This window comes from Leucoraja erinacea, chromosome 1 (genome assembly GCF_028641065.1).
Source record: "Leucoraja erinacea ecotype New England chromosome 1, Leri_hhj_1, whole genome shotgun sequence".
NCBI lineage: Eukaryota > Metazoa > Chordata > Chondrichthyes > Rajiformes > Rajidae > Leucoraja > Leucoraja erinaceus.
The window spans coordinates 3,113,257-3,131,711 of NC_073377.1; the positions used below are offsets into that span (position 1 = coordinate 3,113,257).

General features: G+C 45.2%; 1 protein-coding gene across 1 annotated transcript in view; it reads left to right on the forward strand.

Annotated features, from left to right (window-relative positions):
* suclg1 (succinate-CoA ligase GDP/ADP-forming subunit alph) overlaps positions 1–18,455 on the forward strand; it is a 67,423-nt gene that overhangs the window by 2,821 nt on the left and 46,147 nt on the right. Inside the window, exon 2 of the mRNA XM_055644627.1 lies at positions 14,766–14,866. Coding sequence (XP_055500602.1) covers positions 14,766–14,866 — 101 coding nt within the window. The remainder of the gene's footprint in view (positions 1–14,765; positions 14,867–18,455) is intronic.

Consider the following 18,455-nt stretch of genomic DNA (forward strand, 5'->3'; position numbering starts at 1 on the left):
AGACAAACAACCAAACAACCAAACAAAGTATAAACACAATCATAACACACATATTCTTTTACATAATAAATAATGGAAGGAAAAACGTTCAGTAGAGTTAGTCCCTGGTGAGATAGACGTTTACAGTCCGAATGGCCTCTGGGAAGAAACTCCTTCTCAACCTCTCCGTTCTCACCGTATGGCAACGGAGGCGTTTGCCTGACCGTAGCAGCTGGAACATTCCGTTGCAGGGGTGGAAGGGGTCTCTCATGATATTGTTGGCTCTGGAGTTGCACCTCCTGATGTATAGTTCCTGCAGGGGGCCAAGTGAAGTTCCCATAGTGCGTTCGGCCGAATGCACTACTCTCTGCAGAGCCTTCTTGTCCTTGGCAGAGCAGTTCCCAAACCAGATGGTAATGTTCCTGGACAAGATGCTTTCCACCGTCGCTGCGTAGAAGCACTGGAGGATCCTCGGAGACACTCTGAATTTCCTCAATTGCCTGAGGTGGTAAAGGCGCTGCCTTGCCTTACTCACGAGTGCTGAGGCGTGTGATGCCCATGTCATATCCTCGGAGATGTGGATTCCCAGATATTTAAAACAGTTCACCCTATCCACAGGATCCCCATTTATCCTCAATGGAGTGTATGATGTGCCCTCCTAAAGTCCATGATCAGCTCCTTCGTTTTTTTGATGTTCAAGAGGCGGCTGTTATCCTGGCACCAGAGTGCTAGATCAGCCACCTCCTCCCGGTAGGCCTTCTCATCATTGTCTGAGATCAGGCCCACCACCACAGTGTCATCAGCAAACTTAATTATTGAATTGGAGCTGAACCTAGCCACACAGTCATGTGTGTACAGGGAGTACAATAGGGGGCTGAGGACGCAACCCTGGGGCGATCCTGTGCTCAGGGTGAGGGACTTCGATGTATTCCCTCCAATCTTGACTACCTGGGGCCTGGCGGTGAGAAAGTCCAGGACCCAGGCACACAGGGAGGTGTTGAACCCCAATTCCATTAGCTTCCCGGCCAGTCTGGTGGGGACTATCGTGTTGAAGGCTGAACTGTAGTCTATGAACAGCACCCTCACGTAGCCCCCCTTCTGGCTGTCCAGATGGGAGAGAGCGGATGCAAGACCTGGGAGACCGCATCGTCCGTGGATCTGTTCGGACGGTATGCGAACTGCAACGGGTCCATGTTCCGAGGGAGGAAGGCTCTGTAAAGAAGGGCTTGGGTCCAACCTCTGGGGGAGAGGAGGTTGGGCCCAGTAGAGTCATGCAACGTGGAATAAAGCTCAACCTCTCCCTATAGCTCAGATCCTTGAGTCCTGGCAACATCCTCATAAATCTTCTCTGTACCTTTTCCAACTTGACAGTATGGAGTGTTAAGGGCCTGACCCACTTGGCCGTCATGTAGTGACCGACGCGCGACATCATGCGTCCGCACAGCCGTCTGGAGCGCGTGACGTCATTTGAATACCCAATTTATGATATTTACCCAGTTTATGATATTCATGGTGATTTTCTAAAATGTTCCAGTTTCTTGAGTGGTGCTAGCAATTGGAAAAACTGCAGATGTAATGCCCCGTATTCAAAAAAAGAGATTAATAAAAAGTAGCAAGCTGCAGACCAAATTAATCTGTAGGAAGGAACTGCAGATGCTGGTTTAAATTGAAGATAGACACAAAATGCAGGAGTGCCTCAGCGGGACCGGCAACATCTCTGGAGAGAAGGAATGGATGATGTTTCAGTCTGAAGAAAGGTCTCGACCCGAAACGTCACCGATTCGACCCGAAACGTCACCCAGTCCCACTTGGCCGTCATTTACGCGACAGGCCGGTGGCGCGCGAAGATTTCGTGCAGCACGAAATCCTAGCGTGCTGCGCGATACCGCGCGCAACTCCACACCCCTCCACGCCACTCCATGTGCCCCTCCCGCGCTACCCACACGATTCCCACACGCTACCATGGCGCGCAAATGACGGTCAAGTGGGCCCTTTAGTGTCAATGTTAGGGTTTATAATGGCTTGATTCAAGTGCCTTGAGTTAAGAGGGTCTTGAGTTTAATAGCCTGGCATGGGGTTTGTAATAGACGGAGTGGAAATGGACAGATGTAGATGCAAGAAGCTGCAGTTGCTGGTTTACCAAAAAGCACAATGTTGGAGCAACCTCGCACGTCAGGCAACATCTTTGGAAGACATAGATAGGTGACGTTTCAGGTCTGAAGAAAGGTCTGGACCTGAAACGTCACATGTCTTCCAGAGATGCTGCCTGACCTGCTGAATTATTCCAGCACTTTCCGATTTACTTTTGTGTGGAAATAGACAGATGTCAAGAGTGTTTTTTTGTCATATGTCCCAGATAGAACCATGAAATTCTTACTTGCTGTAGCACAACAGAATATGTAAACATAGTACACTGTGATAAACAAGAGAAAAAAAGAAACACATACTCAAAAAATGAACAAACAACAATGATTTGTGCCTGATGCTGGAGAGGGGAGCATGGTGCTTGAGTTTGATATCTGCTGCTTGTCAATATTTGGTTCTGAACCCCCACGTTGCATATTTCAGTAGTTTTCGGCACTATAGCATCCGCAAGTACTTTAAAATCTGTAGTTGAGGTAAATCGCATAGTGGTGGTTGTGGTAAATAACACAGCATTGTAGCAAAACGGTTATTGTATTTGTTTTTAGGATGTGAACAGTGCTGACAAGGTTTTTATTTTATTGCTTTTCACTCATTGTACTTGTGTGAATCACTGCAGACCGACCGCTTGGTGTGCAAAAAAAATCAGATAAGTAAAGATAGGTTTACCTGTAACCAAGATCGATCTAAAAAAATTACAATTATTTCCAGGCTGCTCATCTGGGACAAAATCTGAAACCTGGACTATACTACTTGCCGGAGAACGTTTAGTTTTGAGATACAGATAGAGTCAAGAGTGTTTTATTGCCATATGTCCCGGGTAAAACAATGAAATTCTTAGTTTACAGGGGCGTGTAAACAAGCCCTTCGGCCCAACGAATCTACGCTGACCTTAGATCACTCGTACACTAATTTGATGTTATCCCACTTTCGCATCCAGCACACTAGGGGCAATTTACAGAAACTAATTATCCTACAAACATGCATGTCTTTGGGATGTGGGAGGACACAGGAGCACCTGGAGGAAACCTACACAGTCTCAGGAAGAATGTATAAACTCCGCACAGAGCAGCACCCATAGTCAGGATCGAACCTGCATCTCCGGCGCTGTGAGGCAGCGGCTCTACGGTTGTGTCGCCCTTAATGGTTGTTTAAAGGTGATTAGTTCTCCAATTGCCTGTCTTTCCTGAGCACTTCAAAATAAAAGAAATGCCCAGGTAGTGTAAGTTTTAATATCTTGATGTTAAATGATAAAAATGCTGTCACATCCTATTTATCAGAGGACTTGCTATGATACCACCTTCAAGGGATTCCAGACTAATTGTTTGGCTGAAATGTGACTGCTCGAAATATTGTTGGATTAGGTATTATTGTTGCTCTTGCAGTGATTTTCTATTTGGTTGAGACAGCTGGTGATTGAGCAATTCAGAGGTAACGTACAAGGCCTCAATGAATTGGGCAGCAAAAGGTGCAATACTCAAAAGTTCCAACTAGTTGTTCAGAAGCCATGATTGTTACTGAACAATTTATAACGATTATGTCCTTGTAAAGTGGCACCATGGTGCGGTGGTCTCACAGCGCCAGAGACCTAGCTTCAATCCTGACCTCGGGAGCTGTCTGGGGAGTTTGTATGTTCTCCCTGTTACCGTAAGGGTTACTTCCGGGTGCTCCGGTTTCCTTCCACATCCCAAAGATATGTAGGGACTATTTTTGTGCTGTATCTCAAAACTAAAAAAAACTAAAGAGCATAAGCAGACTATTCTTAAAAAGTGTTTTGGTAGACTGCTAAATGAAAGGTTTAAATTTAAGATAATTGACAGCTAAAGAGGAGATTTGAAATTACCGTTTACATTAGAAAATGCTGCAGTAAATTTCCAACTAATTGTTGGTAAAGTACACTCTATAGCACGTGTCAAAAGTAACATCATTTTTCTTTGGATTAAAAACTGGATAAAGTCCATCTATTTAAAAAAAAATATCTGAGATATAACTGCTCAAGTGTTTTCTCATGGTGATAATGCTGCATTTGGCCTGACCTGGCAATGCCGATCAAGATTTAAGCTATTCTCATTTGCTCGTGTTAGGGCCATATCCCTCCAAACCTTTTATGTCACAGAAACATAGAAAATAGGTGCAGGAGTAGGCCATTCGGCCCTTTGAGCCAGCACCGCCATTCAATATGATCATGGCTGATCATCCAGAATCAGTACCCCGTTCCTGCCTTCTCCCCTTATCCCTTGATTGCATTAGCGCTAAGAGCTATATCTAACTCTCAAATACATCCAGTGCATTGGCCTCCACTGCCTTCTGTGGCAGCGAATTCCACAGATTCACAACTGTGATGTCCATGCACCTATCCAAATATCTTTTAAATGTTGTTATTGTATTTGCCAAATCCATAACTCCCTGAAAGTGGCAAGACCAGTAGATAGAGTGGAAAGAAGGCATATGGTATGCATGCTTTCATAGGTCAGGACATTCAGATTAAGAGTCAGGCTGTCATAATGCAGCTTTGCCCACTCTGACCAACACGCCCATCTACCCTAGTGCCACCTGCTTGTGTTTGGCCCATATCCTAAACCTATACTATTCATTTACTTGGTCAAGTGTTTTTTAAGCATTGTGATAGTACCTGCCTCAACTGCCTCTTCTGGTGGCTTGTAACCTATACATACCATGCTCTGTGTGTAAAAAAAAAAACAAAAGTTGCCCCCCTCAGGTTTCTATTAAATCTTTCCCCCCTTAAACATCCATCCTCTAGTTCTTGATTCCCCTAATCGACTTAAAACACTATACCTACCCTATCTATTCCTCTTATGATCTTATGCATGTTTATAAGACCACCCCTTATCCTCCATTCCAAGGAATAAAGTCCTTTATCTTATGTTGAGGACATGGTTAAACCTGATCTTGCCTCCAAATACAATGGATTCAGAGCCATTATTTAACCTTGTTCTTCTTTGTACAGGGTCTTGGTGAGACCATGTCTGGAGTATTGCGTACAGTTTTGGTCTCCTAATCTGAGGAAAGACATTCTTGCCATAGAGGGAGTACAGAGAAGGTTCACCAGACTGATTCCTGGGATGGCAGGACTTTCATATGAAGAAAGACTGGATAGACTCGGCTTGTACACGCTAGAATTTAGAAGATTGAGGGGGGATCTTATAGAAACTTACAAAATTCTTAAGGGGTTAGACAGGCTAGATGCAGGAAGATTATTCCCGATGTTGGGGAAGTCCAGAACTAGGGGTCACAGTTTAAGGATAAGAGGGAAGTCTTTTAGGACCGAGATGAGAAAATCGTTTTTTACACAGAGAGTGGTGAATCTGTGGAATTCTCTGCCACAGAAGGTAGTTGAGGCCAGTTCATTGGCTATATTTAAGAGGGAGTTAGATGTGGCCCTTGTGGCTAAAGGGATCAGGGGGTATGGAGAGAAGGCAGGGATGGGATACTGAGTTGGATGATCAGCCATGATCATATTGAATGGCGGTGCAGGCTCGAAGGGCCGAATGGCCTACTCCTGCACCTATTTTCTATGTCTATGTTTCCAAGTTTGAGGACACTGGGATCCTAGGATGTGGCATCAAGAAGCCCAATAAAATTGATGACAGTGCATATCAAAGGCACTTTTGTTCACTGCAAGAGTTCCTCGGGGTAATGTGCTGGGTCCAACCATCTTGTGCTTTATCAATGCCTTTTCTTTTATAAATTAGAAGTGTGGCTACTTGCTTGTAATTGCAAATGTTAAACGAGCTGTGTAGGACAAGTATGGTGGGTACCTGGAACCTGCTGCCACAGATGGTGGTGGTGGGAGCAGATACAATAGGCGTGCAAGAAGCTTTTAGATAGGAATATGGATATGCAGGGAATGGAGGGATATGGAATTTGTTTAGGCAGAGGAGATTAGTTTAATCTGACATCATGTTCGGCATGGACATTATGGGTTCTTGTGCTGGACAATTCTATGTGCCATTGCAACATAGTCAACTCTATTCACTTCATCTCGGCAGATGAAGCAACCCATGTGTATCAAGTTCTGGGCATGGATTGCCAAGAGTCAAGTGAAATTTGTGTCACAACAGGGCCAGGTTATGACCAGCTCAACAAGAGAGAGTAAGCATCCATCCATGTTTTTAAACTTGTCATCGACAAAACAACGTCATGGTGGTGCAGCGGTAGAGCTGCTGCCTTGGAACGCCAGAGACCTGGGTTTGATCGGGTGCTGTCTGTACAGAGTTTGTATGTTCTCCCCGTGACCTGAGGGTTTTTTCCAGGATCTCTGGTTTCCTCTCTCACTCCAAGGATGTACAGGTTTGTAGATTAGTGGCTCGGAATAATTGCAAATTGTCCCTAGTATGTGTAGGAGAGTGTTAGTGTTACTCCACTAGGGGCGCAGCCTGTCTGTTATTTCTATCTTTTTTATTATTTTTAGTTAGTCCAGGGTCTGTTTTAGGGGGAAACTTTTACTTTTCTATGTGGGGGAGGGGGGCAGGGTAAGGGGGAAACCGTTTCCCAGTCTCTTCCTGGCGGGGACGCGACTATTTCTCCGAGTCGCGTCCTCGCCCCCCCACTCGCGGCCTACCAGCTGGATCGGAGCGGCCTTTCCTGCCGGGGCCCGGGAACCGGACCAGGGCTGCTACAGCAGTGGTGCAGCGCTGGAGTCACCGCGGAGCGGGCGATACCTACCTGGGTCGCCGTTTGGAGCTCCGGAGTGTTGGGCCGCTGCTCCAACATCGTGGAGCTCTGGTGCGGAGAGCTTCCAACGCGGGCGGCGCTGAACGTCATCGTGGAGACCTGGGGCGCCTTGCAGAGGGTCTCCAGCAGCAGTCTCCACCCGGCGCGGCCTGCGGACTTTGGGAGCCGCAGACTCCGGTAGGAGGGGGCCGACTCTGTGTCCACGCCACTGAGGACGTCCCGCAGCCCCGACGTCGGACTTACAACACCCCGGCGAGCGGTCCTGGACATCGGGCCGCCCGTAGCTGCAACTGCGAAGGGCACGGGGAGGCCCTGACCACGGGGAACAGTGGAGGAAGAGACTGACTTTGGTACCTTCCCACACAGTGGGGAACTTTGATTCTGCTGTGTGGGGATGTTTTATGTCAAACCCTATAGTGTGTTGTGTCCTGTTTATTTTTATTGTATGGCTGTATGGGAATTCATTTCACTGTGCCATCAGGCACATGTGACAATTAAATCTATCTTGAATCTTGAATCTTGAGAGTGCGGGGATCGCTGGTTAACATGGACTCGGTGAGCTGAAGTGCCAGTTTCCTTGATGTCTCTAAATTAAACTAAATTAAATTCTGGCTCAATCCTTGCAGCTGTTGCTTGATCTGATGTACATTTCTTGTTTGTGGGTCTGTTTTTTAAACAAAAGCAGATAATTTGGAATCAAGAAAGACCCAAGAAGCTACGGATGCTGGAATTTTGAACAAAGCACAAATTGCTGGTGGACCTCCACAGGTCGGCCTAGGCTGGAGACATAAATGCTGCTGGTAAATAGGGAGAAGCAAACTGGAGCTAAGAATAGTCAAAAGCAAAGCTGGAAATATGAGAGGGAAAAGACAGCAGTTGGAAATCTGAAACGAGAGGGAGTGTTAGACGTATTCAGCAGGTCAAGTAGCATCTGTGAAGAGAGAAAGAACTGACCTAGTTGGATGACCTTGGCCAGTTGTGACATACATGTTGTGACATACAATGCATTTCGTTGTCTCTGTACTGTACACTGACAATGACAATTAAAATTGAATCTGAATCTGAATCTGAATCTGGACATGTGAGGCCATTTTTCTGATGCAATGTCAAACACCTGCAGCATGAATTCTGCTTTCCTCTCTATCTATGCTACCTGACCTACTGAATTCAATCAGTCTGGCAAAGGGTCTCAACTTGAAAAGCAGCCTATCCATTTCCACCACAGATGCTGCCTGACACGTTGAGTTTGTGCTCAAGATTCCAGCATCTCCAGTGCCTTGTTTCTCTGTTGCATTTCTTTCTCTAAAGTTTTCCTCGCTTTCAGATTTCCACAGCTGCGGTTCATTCCTTTCTAAATAATTTAGAAATGTATTTGGTTTCAAGCAACATAAACTGACACTGTGCCATCTGAAACATTTTAGTCAAATTGCTGTCAGCTTCTGTGTATCAATCTATATTTAGTTTAGTTTGGAGATGCTGCACTGAAACAGGCCCTTTGGCACACCGAGTTCGCGCCAACCAGCGATCCCTGTGCACGAGCAATATCCTACACACCAGGGACAATTTACAATTTTTGTTGAAGCCAATTGACCTACAAACCTGTATGCCATTGGAGTGTGGGGGGGAAACCGGAGCACCCGAAGAAAATTCACGTGGTCACGGGGAGAACGTACAATCTAGTTCTGGTCCCCCTCTCGTTTTCTCTAGCGTTTTGCTTTTGCTTTAGCAGAGTCAGGGGACATGGGGAGAAGGCAGGAACGGGGTACTGATTGGGGATGATCAGCCATGATCACATTGAATGGCGGTGCTGGCTCGAAGGGTCGGATGGCCTACTCCTGCACCTATTGTCTATTGCTTTCTGGACATATTCTTAATTTTACGTCTTTTCCTAAGTATAATGAAATTAAGAAGTAGGTGATTTCTCCTCCAGAATTTGTAAAAGTTCCACACTCTTCCATTTAATCTTTGAAATTTCTGTTCAACGTTGCCCAGTACTTTGACCTTTAACAGGTGGAATTATTAACCTTAGCGATCAGACATTAAAATATATTGTCTTGTGTGAAACTTCTGTTTCTGACTTGGTGTTTTGTGAAGCTTATAACTAATACTAGACCAAGTGCAGTGGGTCTGTTCCCCCAACGTGGTTGTGGGGGGGGGAGGCGGCATGCAGCGTCACATACACTAACTATCCCCTCCCCCACCCACACTCATGCTAATTACCCCCCTTGATATTATATTAATATATTAATTTGCTCCTTTTACCCCATAACCACCCTATCTACTGATGCATAGCCCCCAACTTGCAGTCACATCTAGAGAGGAGGGGGGTAGAGAGTTAGGGCAGAGAGAGAAGGGGCAGAGACAGAGACAGAGACAAAGAGAGCGGGGCAAGAGGGAGAGGGGGGAGAGGAGAGGAGAGAGGGGGGGGGGGGAGAGGAGGAGAGGAGAGGGTGGGAGGAGAGGGGGGAGAGGAGGGGGGGGGGAGAGAGCGAGGGGGGGGGAGAGGAGGAGGGGAGAGAGGAAGGGGGGGGGAGAGGAAGGGGGGGAGAGGAGAGGGGGGGAGGAGGAGGGGGGAGAGAGAGGAGGGGGGGGAGAGAGGAGGGGGGGGGGGGAGGGAGAGAGAGAGTGCCTTTTTATTTCAACCCAAACCCCCCAAACAACCATTTGCAGGCAGTGCTTTTTTACTTTAACCATATTTTCATTTCCAAACCACATTGAGGGTACTTACAGTAGTAGTGGACATGTGTTCAGTGTTATTCACAGTTCAGAGAAACGTGACCCTCTGCCTTCCTCCATCTTGAAGAGACTGAATGAGGCACACCACTTCCTGGTTTTATAGTCCCTCCCCCATGCCGCCAGCGGGGGCAGCAGAGAGAATGGGGAATTTTGTAAAATCATTAATATCTCTGTAATTTTTCATCGACACAAAAGATCCTCGGTACACATGCGGAGGGGGGGGCTCTGAGCGAAGTGGCTAAAAATGACGGCTGTAGGTGGTGGCGTTCTCTCGGAAATCGCAGCACAGATCGCCAAAACCGGTCAAGAACAGACTTTTAGTAATATAAACAATGCTCTGCACCATTGTTCCCATATGACAACATTTTCTCTGGAAATAATGAAAAATGGCCCAAATATTTAGTTTTAGTTTAGAAAAACAGCATGGAAACAGCCTCTTCAGCTCACCGAGTTCCCACGGATTAGTGATCACCCGTATACTAGGTCTATCTTATCCCGGTTTTGCATCCTACACACGGTGCAATTTACAGAAGCCAATTAACCTTCAAACCTGCATGTCTTTGAAATGTATGAGGAAACCAGAGAACCCAGAGGAAACCAATGCTGTTTTGTTTAGTTTTAAGTTTAGTTTAGAGATACAGCGCGGAAATAGGCTCTTCGGCCCACCGAGTCCGCGCCGACCAGCGATCCCCGAACACTAACTATCCTACACACTAGGGACTATTTAGAATCTTTATTGGAGCCAATTAACCTACAAACCTGTACGTTTTTGGAATGTGGGAGGAAACCCGGAGCACCTGGGGAAAACCCACACGGTCACAGGGAGAACCTACAAAGTCCATACAGACAACAGCCAGGATGGAACCCAGATCTCTGATGCTGTAAGGCAGCAATTCCACTTCTACACCACTATGCTGCTCAAATAATAGACAATAGGTGCAGGAGTAGGCCATTTGGTCCTTCGAACCAGCACCGCCATTCAATGTGATCATGTCTAATCAGTACTCCATTCCTGTCTTCTCCCCATATCCCCTGCTATCTTTAAGAGCCCTATCTAGCTCTCTTGAAAGTATCCAGAGAACCAGCCTCAACTGCCCTCTGAGGCAGATAATTCCATAGACTCACAACTCTCTGAGAAAAAGTGTTTCTAATAATGTTGATAATGAGACCATGTGTTGTTCCAGAATAATTTTAATATTCTCTGCATCAGCAATCATTTGTTCTTTGATATGAATATTTTTTCTGATATTAAAATTCTGTTCTGACCAGACATTGGTTTCTTGCTGGATCACTCATTTTATGTGGATAATTTCCTTGCATCAGTTCTGATTTTCTCTTTGCTAACTTTAAATGAATGTTTTTTTCTTCCTTTCCTCAATTTATTTTACAATTAGATAATCTCTGTACCACCATCTATAGTCTGACTGCACTAATTCAAATCTGTGGCACTTTTCCACAGTGTCTTCAGCTACTTTGAATACATGTTGTCAAGTTGGAAAGGATACAGAGAAGATTTACAAGGTTGTTGCCAGGAGTCGAGGGTCTGAACTATAAGGAGAGGTTGAGCAGAATAGTACTCTTATAGAGGTGTATAAAATCATGAGAGTTATAGATCAGGTAGATGCACAGAGTCTTTTGCCCAGAGTAGGGGAATCAAGAACCAGAGGACATAGGTTTAAGGTGAGGGGGGGAAAGATTTAATAGGAACCTGAAGGGTAACTTCTTCACGCAAAGGGTGGTGGATGTATGGAACAAGCTGTCAGAGGAGGTAGTTGAGGCAAGGACTGTCGCAATGTTTATGAAACATTTAGACAGTGTGAACATGAGTCATTGTGCCATTTAAACACATCTTTAATGAACACTTAGCAGCACTTAGGACAACAGGTTATCAGTGCACCCTGACTGCTCGAACTGAAGTGCCGGGAACGGGGTGTTAGTATAATTGTTATTGAGGGGTGGAGTTAGTGGTGCTGGCTTGTGTGTGATTGGCTCGCATGCACTATCAATCTACAGACAGGTGCATGGATTGGACGGGTTTAGAGGGATATGGGGCAAACGCAGGCAGTTGGGACTAGTATAGATGGGATGTTGATCAGTGTGGGCGTTGGGTCGAAGGGCCTATTTCCACGCTATATGACTTTAAATGTATGACATGTAGATAGACTTCTAGATTTTTTTTAGTTAAAGCTGCAGATTTATGTAGATGGAAGAAAATGTTCTTTTGTTTACTGATAGTGAGTAAGCGAGTTCGGTATTCCGAAAACGCAAGGAATCATGGGATTTGTTAAAGGTCAAACGCTATAAATAAAAATCTAATGAAGCGCTGTAGATTCAGTGAGTATAGTTTGGGTCTGATTTTTTTGGGATCTTTTTTCAAGTTTGTATTTGTCAGGGGGCAGATAGAGGAGGCAGATACGAGCGGGAGACCGGGGGGAAGGGGGGCAGGATAAGACTGGACCGGCTCTCGGCAGCCGCACACACACAGAACCACGCCTCATCCGCAGCCAGGATCGAATCCGTGTCCTCGGCGCCACAAGTGCTGCCGAACCGCCACTGGATCGTCCCCAGCCCCCCCTCACTCGAGTGTCCCATCCCCAGAGACATCCGGACCGACGGGACACTGCACCCTAGGCCCACAGCCAGCGTGGAGAAGCGGTAACCTCAGCTAACCTCCTCCTCTTCCTCTACGCATATGTGTGTATATATGTATGGGCATTCAAGGCCTCGGATAAAGTTATTCATGAAAGTCTAATTAAAGCAAACATTGGCATCTTGCACTGGATTTAAAAGAATGAATAACATAATAAGCAAGTATGATTGTAGAGATATAATGTAAAGCTGAGAAAATGTAGAATTGAGTGTTATAGGCCTCAGTGAATAAGCTCTTGTTAGTTTTGCTTTGCATAATTGACCTTTGTGCTGTAACTAATTGTAGTTGCTTTGTTAAATTTGGGAGCGGCCCGGAGCAAGGATGTAGTTAATTATTTTCAAAAGAGTTTAAATTGGGTCTCAAACTGGCAAGTTAGAATTTATTAATGGCACATTAACTATATTCTATAGGGGACAAAAGCATAGTTAACCACAACACTGCACAAATGGAATAGGTTAGCTAATCACCATTTATGGAAAGTCTGCAAATACTAGGATCTTTTCTGCTAAAATCTGAACAATGTCACTGTTCGTTGCATAAGAGATTAAACAAATCCAAAGGGATTATACATTGAGGTTTATAATCCTCACCAGACGTGACGTTGTGGCCAAATTCTGCTCTAACAAGTTTGCTGAGTACACTATTGTAGTAGTCGCATCTCAAGACAATATGTTTCCCTCTCGCCAACAACCTATGTCCTCTGGCTCTTGATATACCAATTCTGCTCATAAGGTCATAAGGAATAGGAGTAGAATTAAGCTAATCGGCCCCATCGAGTCTACTCTGCCATTCAGTCATGGCTGATATATATCTCCCTCCTAACCCCATTCTCCTGTCTTCTCCTCATAACTTCTGACACCCGTACAAATCAAGAATCTATCTACCTCTGCTTTAAAAATATCCACTGTCGTCCTCCACAGCCTTCTGTGGCAACGAATTCCACAGATTCACCGTCCTCTGACTAAAGACATTTCTCCTCGTCATTTGTTCTCCCTGCTCCTCTTGGGCAATAGGTACAAAAGTTTGAAAGTGTGCTTCATCCTCAGGAACTGCTGCTTCTCTGTTATCAGGCATTTCACTGGTACTTCCATCAGCCAGGGTACTGTCCGATATACCTCTACCTCACTGCGGCCATTGGACTTTGTCTATGGAACTGTTTTGCTTCCCCCCTTTGAACCCCCCCCCCCTTTGTTCTTGGCAGTGAGGATGGAGTCTTTGTCGTTGGAACTACGAGGCAGCAGCTCTACCTATTACTCTGGATTATGAATTTATGGAGCACCTCAGAGGCTGTAGATGCTCATTGACATTGATTACATTCAAGACTGAGTTTGATAGATTATTGGACAACTGGCTCTGGAGAGGGTCCAGAGGAGGTCTACAAGAACAAATCCAGGATTGAGGGAATTAACATATGATGAGTGTTTGAAGGCATTGGTCCTGTACTTGCTGGAGTTTAGAAGAATGAGGGGCGGACCTCATTGAAAGGTACAGAATAGTGAAAGGCTTGGATAGGGTGGACGTGGAGAGGATGTTTCCACTAGTGGGAGAATGTAGGACTGGAGGTCATAGCCACAGAATTAAAGGGCTTCCTTTGGGAAGGTGATGAGGAGGAATTTATTTAGTCCTAGGGTGGTGAATATGTGGAATTTATTGCCAATGAAGGCTGTGGAGGCCAAGCCAATGGATATTTTTGAGGAGATGGCATGAGAATGGGGTGAGGAGGGAGAGATAGATTAGCCATGATTTAATGGCAGAGTAGACTTGATGAGCCGAATGACCTAATTCTGTTTCTATCATTTATGACCTTATGAACAAGGGACTCCAGTGATATATGGATTAGGCAGGGCAGCGGAGATCAGCAGAGGATCAGCAACAATTGTTTTGGATGGAGGGGCTGGCTGGAGTTTCATATGTCCATATTTTGCTCCTGTTTCTTATGTTGTTAAGAAATCATATGGTGTGCATATTTTCTGACAAATGGCATCCTGATTGTATCATACATACATTGTCACTCTCGTATTGCTCTTCTATTGGGCTCAGTCTGACGAAGGGCCTCGACTCAAAACGGCACCCATTCCTTGTCCCTCCAAATGTATTAGTGTTACAAGTGACACTGCTACTGGTGAACGGTTGATTTAACATTCACAAGTTGCCCTCAACAGTGTTTCAGCACCTGTGTTTCAGTGGGTCAGCAAGCAGAGTAGAGTAGCTGCCTTGGAGCACCGGAGAACCGGGTTCCATTCTGACTGCACACACCGTCTATACGGAGTTTGTACATTCTCCCCGTGAAGGAATCAAGGGTTATTGGGGAGAAAGCAGGAACGGGGTACTGATTTAGGATGATCAGCAATGATCATATTGAATGGCAGTGCTGGCTCAAAGGGCCGAATGGCCTACTCTTGCACCTATTTTCTATGTTTCTATGTTTTCTATGTTTCAGAGATGCTGCCTGTCCTGTTGAGTTACTCCAGCATTTTGTGATTCTCATATTGGACCTCGTTGACGGTCCGTTGGTATGAAGTAAATCATGCAGTATTAATGTTGCCTTATTTCTCTGTTGCAGTGGAGCGAAGTGGAGTGAGGCACTGCTACACCAGCTCAAGGCAAAACCTCTACATAGACAAGACAACAAAGGTCATATGTCAAGGTTTCACTGGGAAACAGGTGCGTCACCACGTCTGCTTTCTGTCTGTCTTTGAGCATGGGTTAAATGCTATTTATTTTCGCTTTGTAACTGTTCACTTGGCCTGAGTTTTTATTTTCCTTGAAATCTCTCTCAGTGTTGAGATATACGAACAGTGGCGCCCTCCTGTGGGCTTGATGCATATCAGTTTACTTCTATTAAAGTAGAATTCAGACATCAACCTTCTGATTGTAAAGTGTAAATGCCAACACTGAACCAAGGCTGCCTCATTAAATAGCATTGCAACTGTAACAAGTTCTACTGGAAACTCGGAGAAATTCTTCATCATTTGGTGCCAAAAACAAACACATTTCCAGAGAATGCTCGCAGCATCTGTGGAGGCAATGGTAAAATAGGCATTTCAGGTATTGGATCTTGATCTGAAACAATCAATCAATCAGTTTTATTCATCACATACACAAAGTGCAGTGAAATGAATTTGTCACGTGTATTGAGGTACAGTGAAAAGCTTTTTGTCGCGTGCTAACCAGTCAGCAGAAAGACTATACATGATTACATTGAAGCCGACTAAGTGTACAGATGCAGGTACAGGAGAAAGGGTGCAACATTTTCCTGTTTCCATGCTGTATGTCTCCATGACATTTCACTGTCTCAGACTTGGAGAAGATTTTAACTAACTCCATTGGAGCCACCTGTTTAGTTTATTGTTGTCACGTGTACGGAGGTAAAAGGAAAAGCATTTGTTTACACGCTAGCCAGTCAGGAAAAGACTGTGCATAAAAACCATCAAGCCGTCCATAATACACAGATTGAAGTGCCTGTCCCACTTATGCGTTTTTTTTCGGCGACTTGCCGACACCTGTCATAGTCGCAGAAGGTCGCGAAAACTTTTCGACGACCTGCTGCGAATATGACGGGCACCGGTAGTTGCCGAAAGAAGCGCATAAGTGGGACAGGCCCGAAAGGATAATTGTTCCCTTCCCATGCAACTACAGGAATAGCAACACCTTTGTGAGGAGTTTTGGACACCATATCTGTGGAAGGATGTGCTGGCTCCGGTGAGGGGTCCAGAGGAGGTTTACGGCACGAAAAAGTCGCATTCCCCCGAAGGAAGAGACAGAAAACATGTTTCACTCCCCCTCCCTAACACAACCCAACAAACTAAAACTTAACCAAAACAAGACAAAAAAAAACAACAGAAAAAAGTAAAGACAGACGGACTGCAGGCGAGCCGCAGCTGTTAACAGCGTCGCCACTTCCGGATCTGTTCAAAGGTTCAAAAAATAGTTGCCTTTAATGACGTACAGAAGGATTTGGGGGTCCAGATCCATAACTAATTGAAAAGGACAACACAATGGTCTCGAGTGGTAAAGAAGACATATGGCATGCGTGCCTTCCTGGGTTAAGCCATTGAGTATCAGAGTCAAGAATTCATAATGCAGCTTTGTGAGAGTTTGGTTGGGCCATATTCTCACCCTCTCTATCGTGATCTGGTTTGGCTCAGCCACCAAGCATGACATCCAGAAGCTGCAGCGCATCGTTCGATCAGCCGAGAAGGTTGTTGGCTGCAACCTTCCCCACCTATTGACAAAACTGTACTCTGCAGGGGCCAGGAAGCGAGCGGGAAAGATCATCTCTGACCCCTCTCACCCTGGCCACAAACTCTTTGAAGCACTTCCCTCTGGGAGGCGACTCTGGACTGTCAAAGCTGCTACACGTAAAAGCAAGACGTAAAAACAGCTTCTTCCCAGGAACAATAGCTCTACTCAACAGCCAAAAGTCTGTAACCTCGTTTTACTCTGGTACTTTATTTTCACATGTTTAAATTATGTTTTATTTTTAAATTGTCAGCTGTATATCGTATTTTTACCATGTATATCATGCTTTTACCATGTGCAAGCAAAGCACCAAGTCAAATTCCTTGTATGTATACATACTCGGCCCATAAATTTACTCTGACTTCTGACTGAGTTCTGATTTGGAGTGTTGTGTGCAGTTCTGGTTGCTCCATTGCAGGAGAGTTGTGGAGGCTTTGGACAGGTGCAGAGGAGGTTTACCAGAACAATGCCTGGGTTGAAGGGTATAGGCTACAGGGAGAGGTTAGACAGATAGTTTTACCTGGGGCACTGGAGGTTGCGGGGAGACCTGACAAAATATCAAGTTATGAGAGGCATAGTAGATAGGGTAGACAGTCTGAACCATTTGCCCAAGGCGGAAAAGTCAAAGACTAAATGGCACAGCTTTAAAGCCAGAGGGCCAAAGTTTAAAGGAAATGTGCGGGGCAAGTATTTTAATCAAAGGGTGCTTGGAACATGTTGCCAGGGATGGTGGTGGAGGTAGGCACGAAAATGGCATTTAAGGGAAGTGGATTTGCAGTGATATGGATTATGTGCAGACAGTTCAAAATTGGTCTTGGCATCATATTCGGCATAGACATTGTGGGCTGAACGGCCTGTTCTCGTGCTGTATGCTTCATGTTCTTTCATATTTGGCACAGACATTGTGGGCCAAGTGCCTGTTCTTGTACTGAACCCTTCTATGTTCTAATTAGTCGGACAGATAGCATCTATGGTGACTGACATTTCTGCCAACGGATATAGTTTCTTGTACTTTTTTTTGAAGCTCTTCAATTCTATTAAATTCAAATTCCACCCTATTCTTAATCTTCTCTGCTTTAATGAGCACAGTTCTTTGACATTGTTTTCCTCCCTAGGCACAAATCCGTGCAAAGTTTTTAGCCTTGTTATCACTTCCTTGGGTTTAGCTGTTCTGCTCCACATCCTGTGACACATTTATGGATCAAGCAGAAAATCGTTTTCTTTGTCGGTTGTTGGGAAAATAAAGGGTATGTGTATGATGAGGAACTTGCAATTTGTATGGAGCTGCTTGCGCGCATTATCTATCCAATAACAATCTTATCTTTATTAGTATTAAAAGATTATCCAGATTTGTGCACCTCGAGCATTTGCATCCTTTTCATTTTTCTCCGAGTCGCCTGCACCCGCTGGCTTCTCGCAGTTGACTGCCAAGTCGTCATCTTTGTGAACTAGGAACTGTTAAATGGTATTATATCTCCATCTTCAGATCAGATTCGTTTATTGTCCTGTGCTTCACGGTGTAAACAGCGCAGGGCGGCACGGCGGTAGAGTTGCTGCCGTACAGCGCCAGAGATCCAGGTTTGATCCTGACTGTGGGTGCTCTCTGTACGGGGATTGTACATTCTCCCTGTGATCGAATGGGTTTCTTCCGAGTGCTCTGGTTTCCTCCCACATTCCAAAGTTGTGCAGGTTTGAAGGTTAATTGTCCTCTGTAAACTGTCCCTAGTGTAGGATAAAACTAGTGTACGGTTGATCATTGGTCGGTGATGACTCAGTAGGCCAAAAGGCCTGTTTCCACCCTAAACTGAACGAAAGCGTGCATGGTAATGATCGATACAAAAATAAATGCAACATAACAGAATGGTGCAAAGATTGAAGTGCAGTCTGGGTAGGGTAAAAAAAAAACTGCAATACACAATAACCAAATGAAGTAGAGTTAAGTATATGTGGCAGCAATACCTGGAAGGTGGTGTGGAAGAGGTGATTGCATCAGGAGTCTCATAGCAGTGGG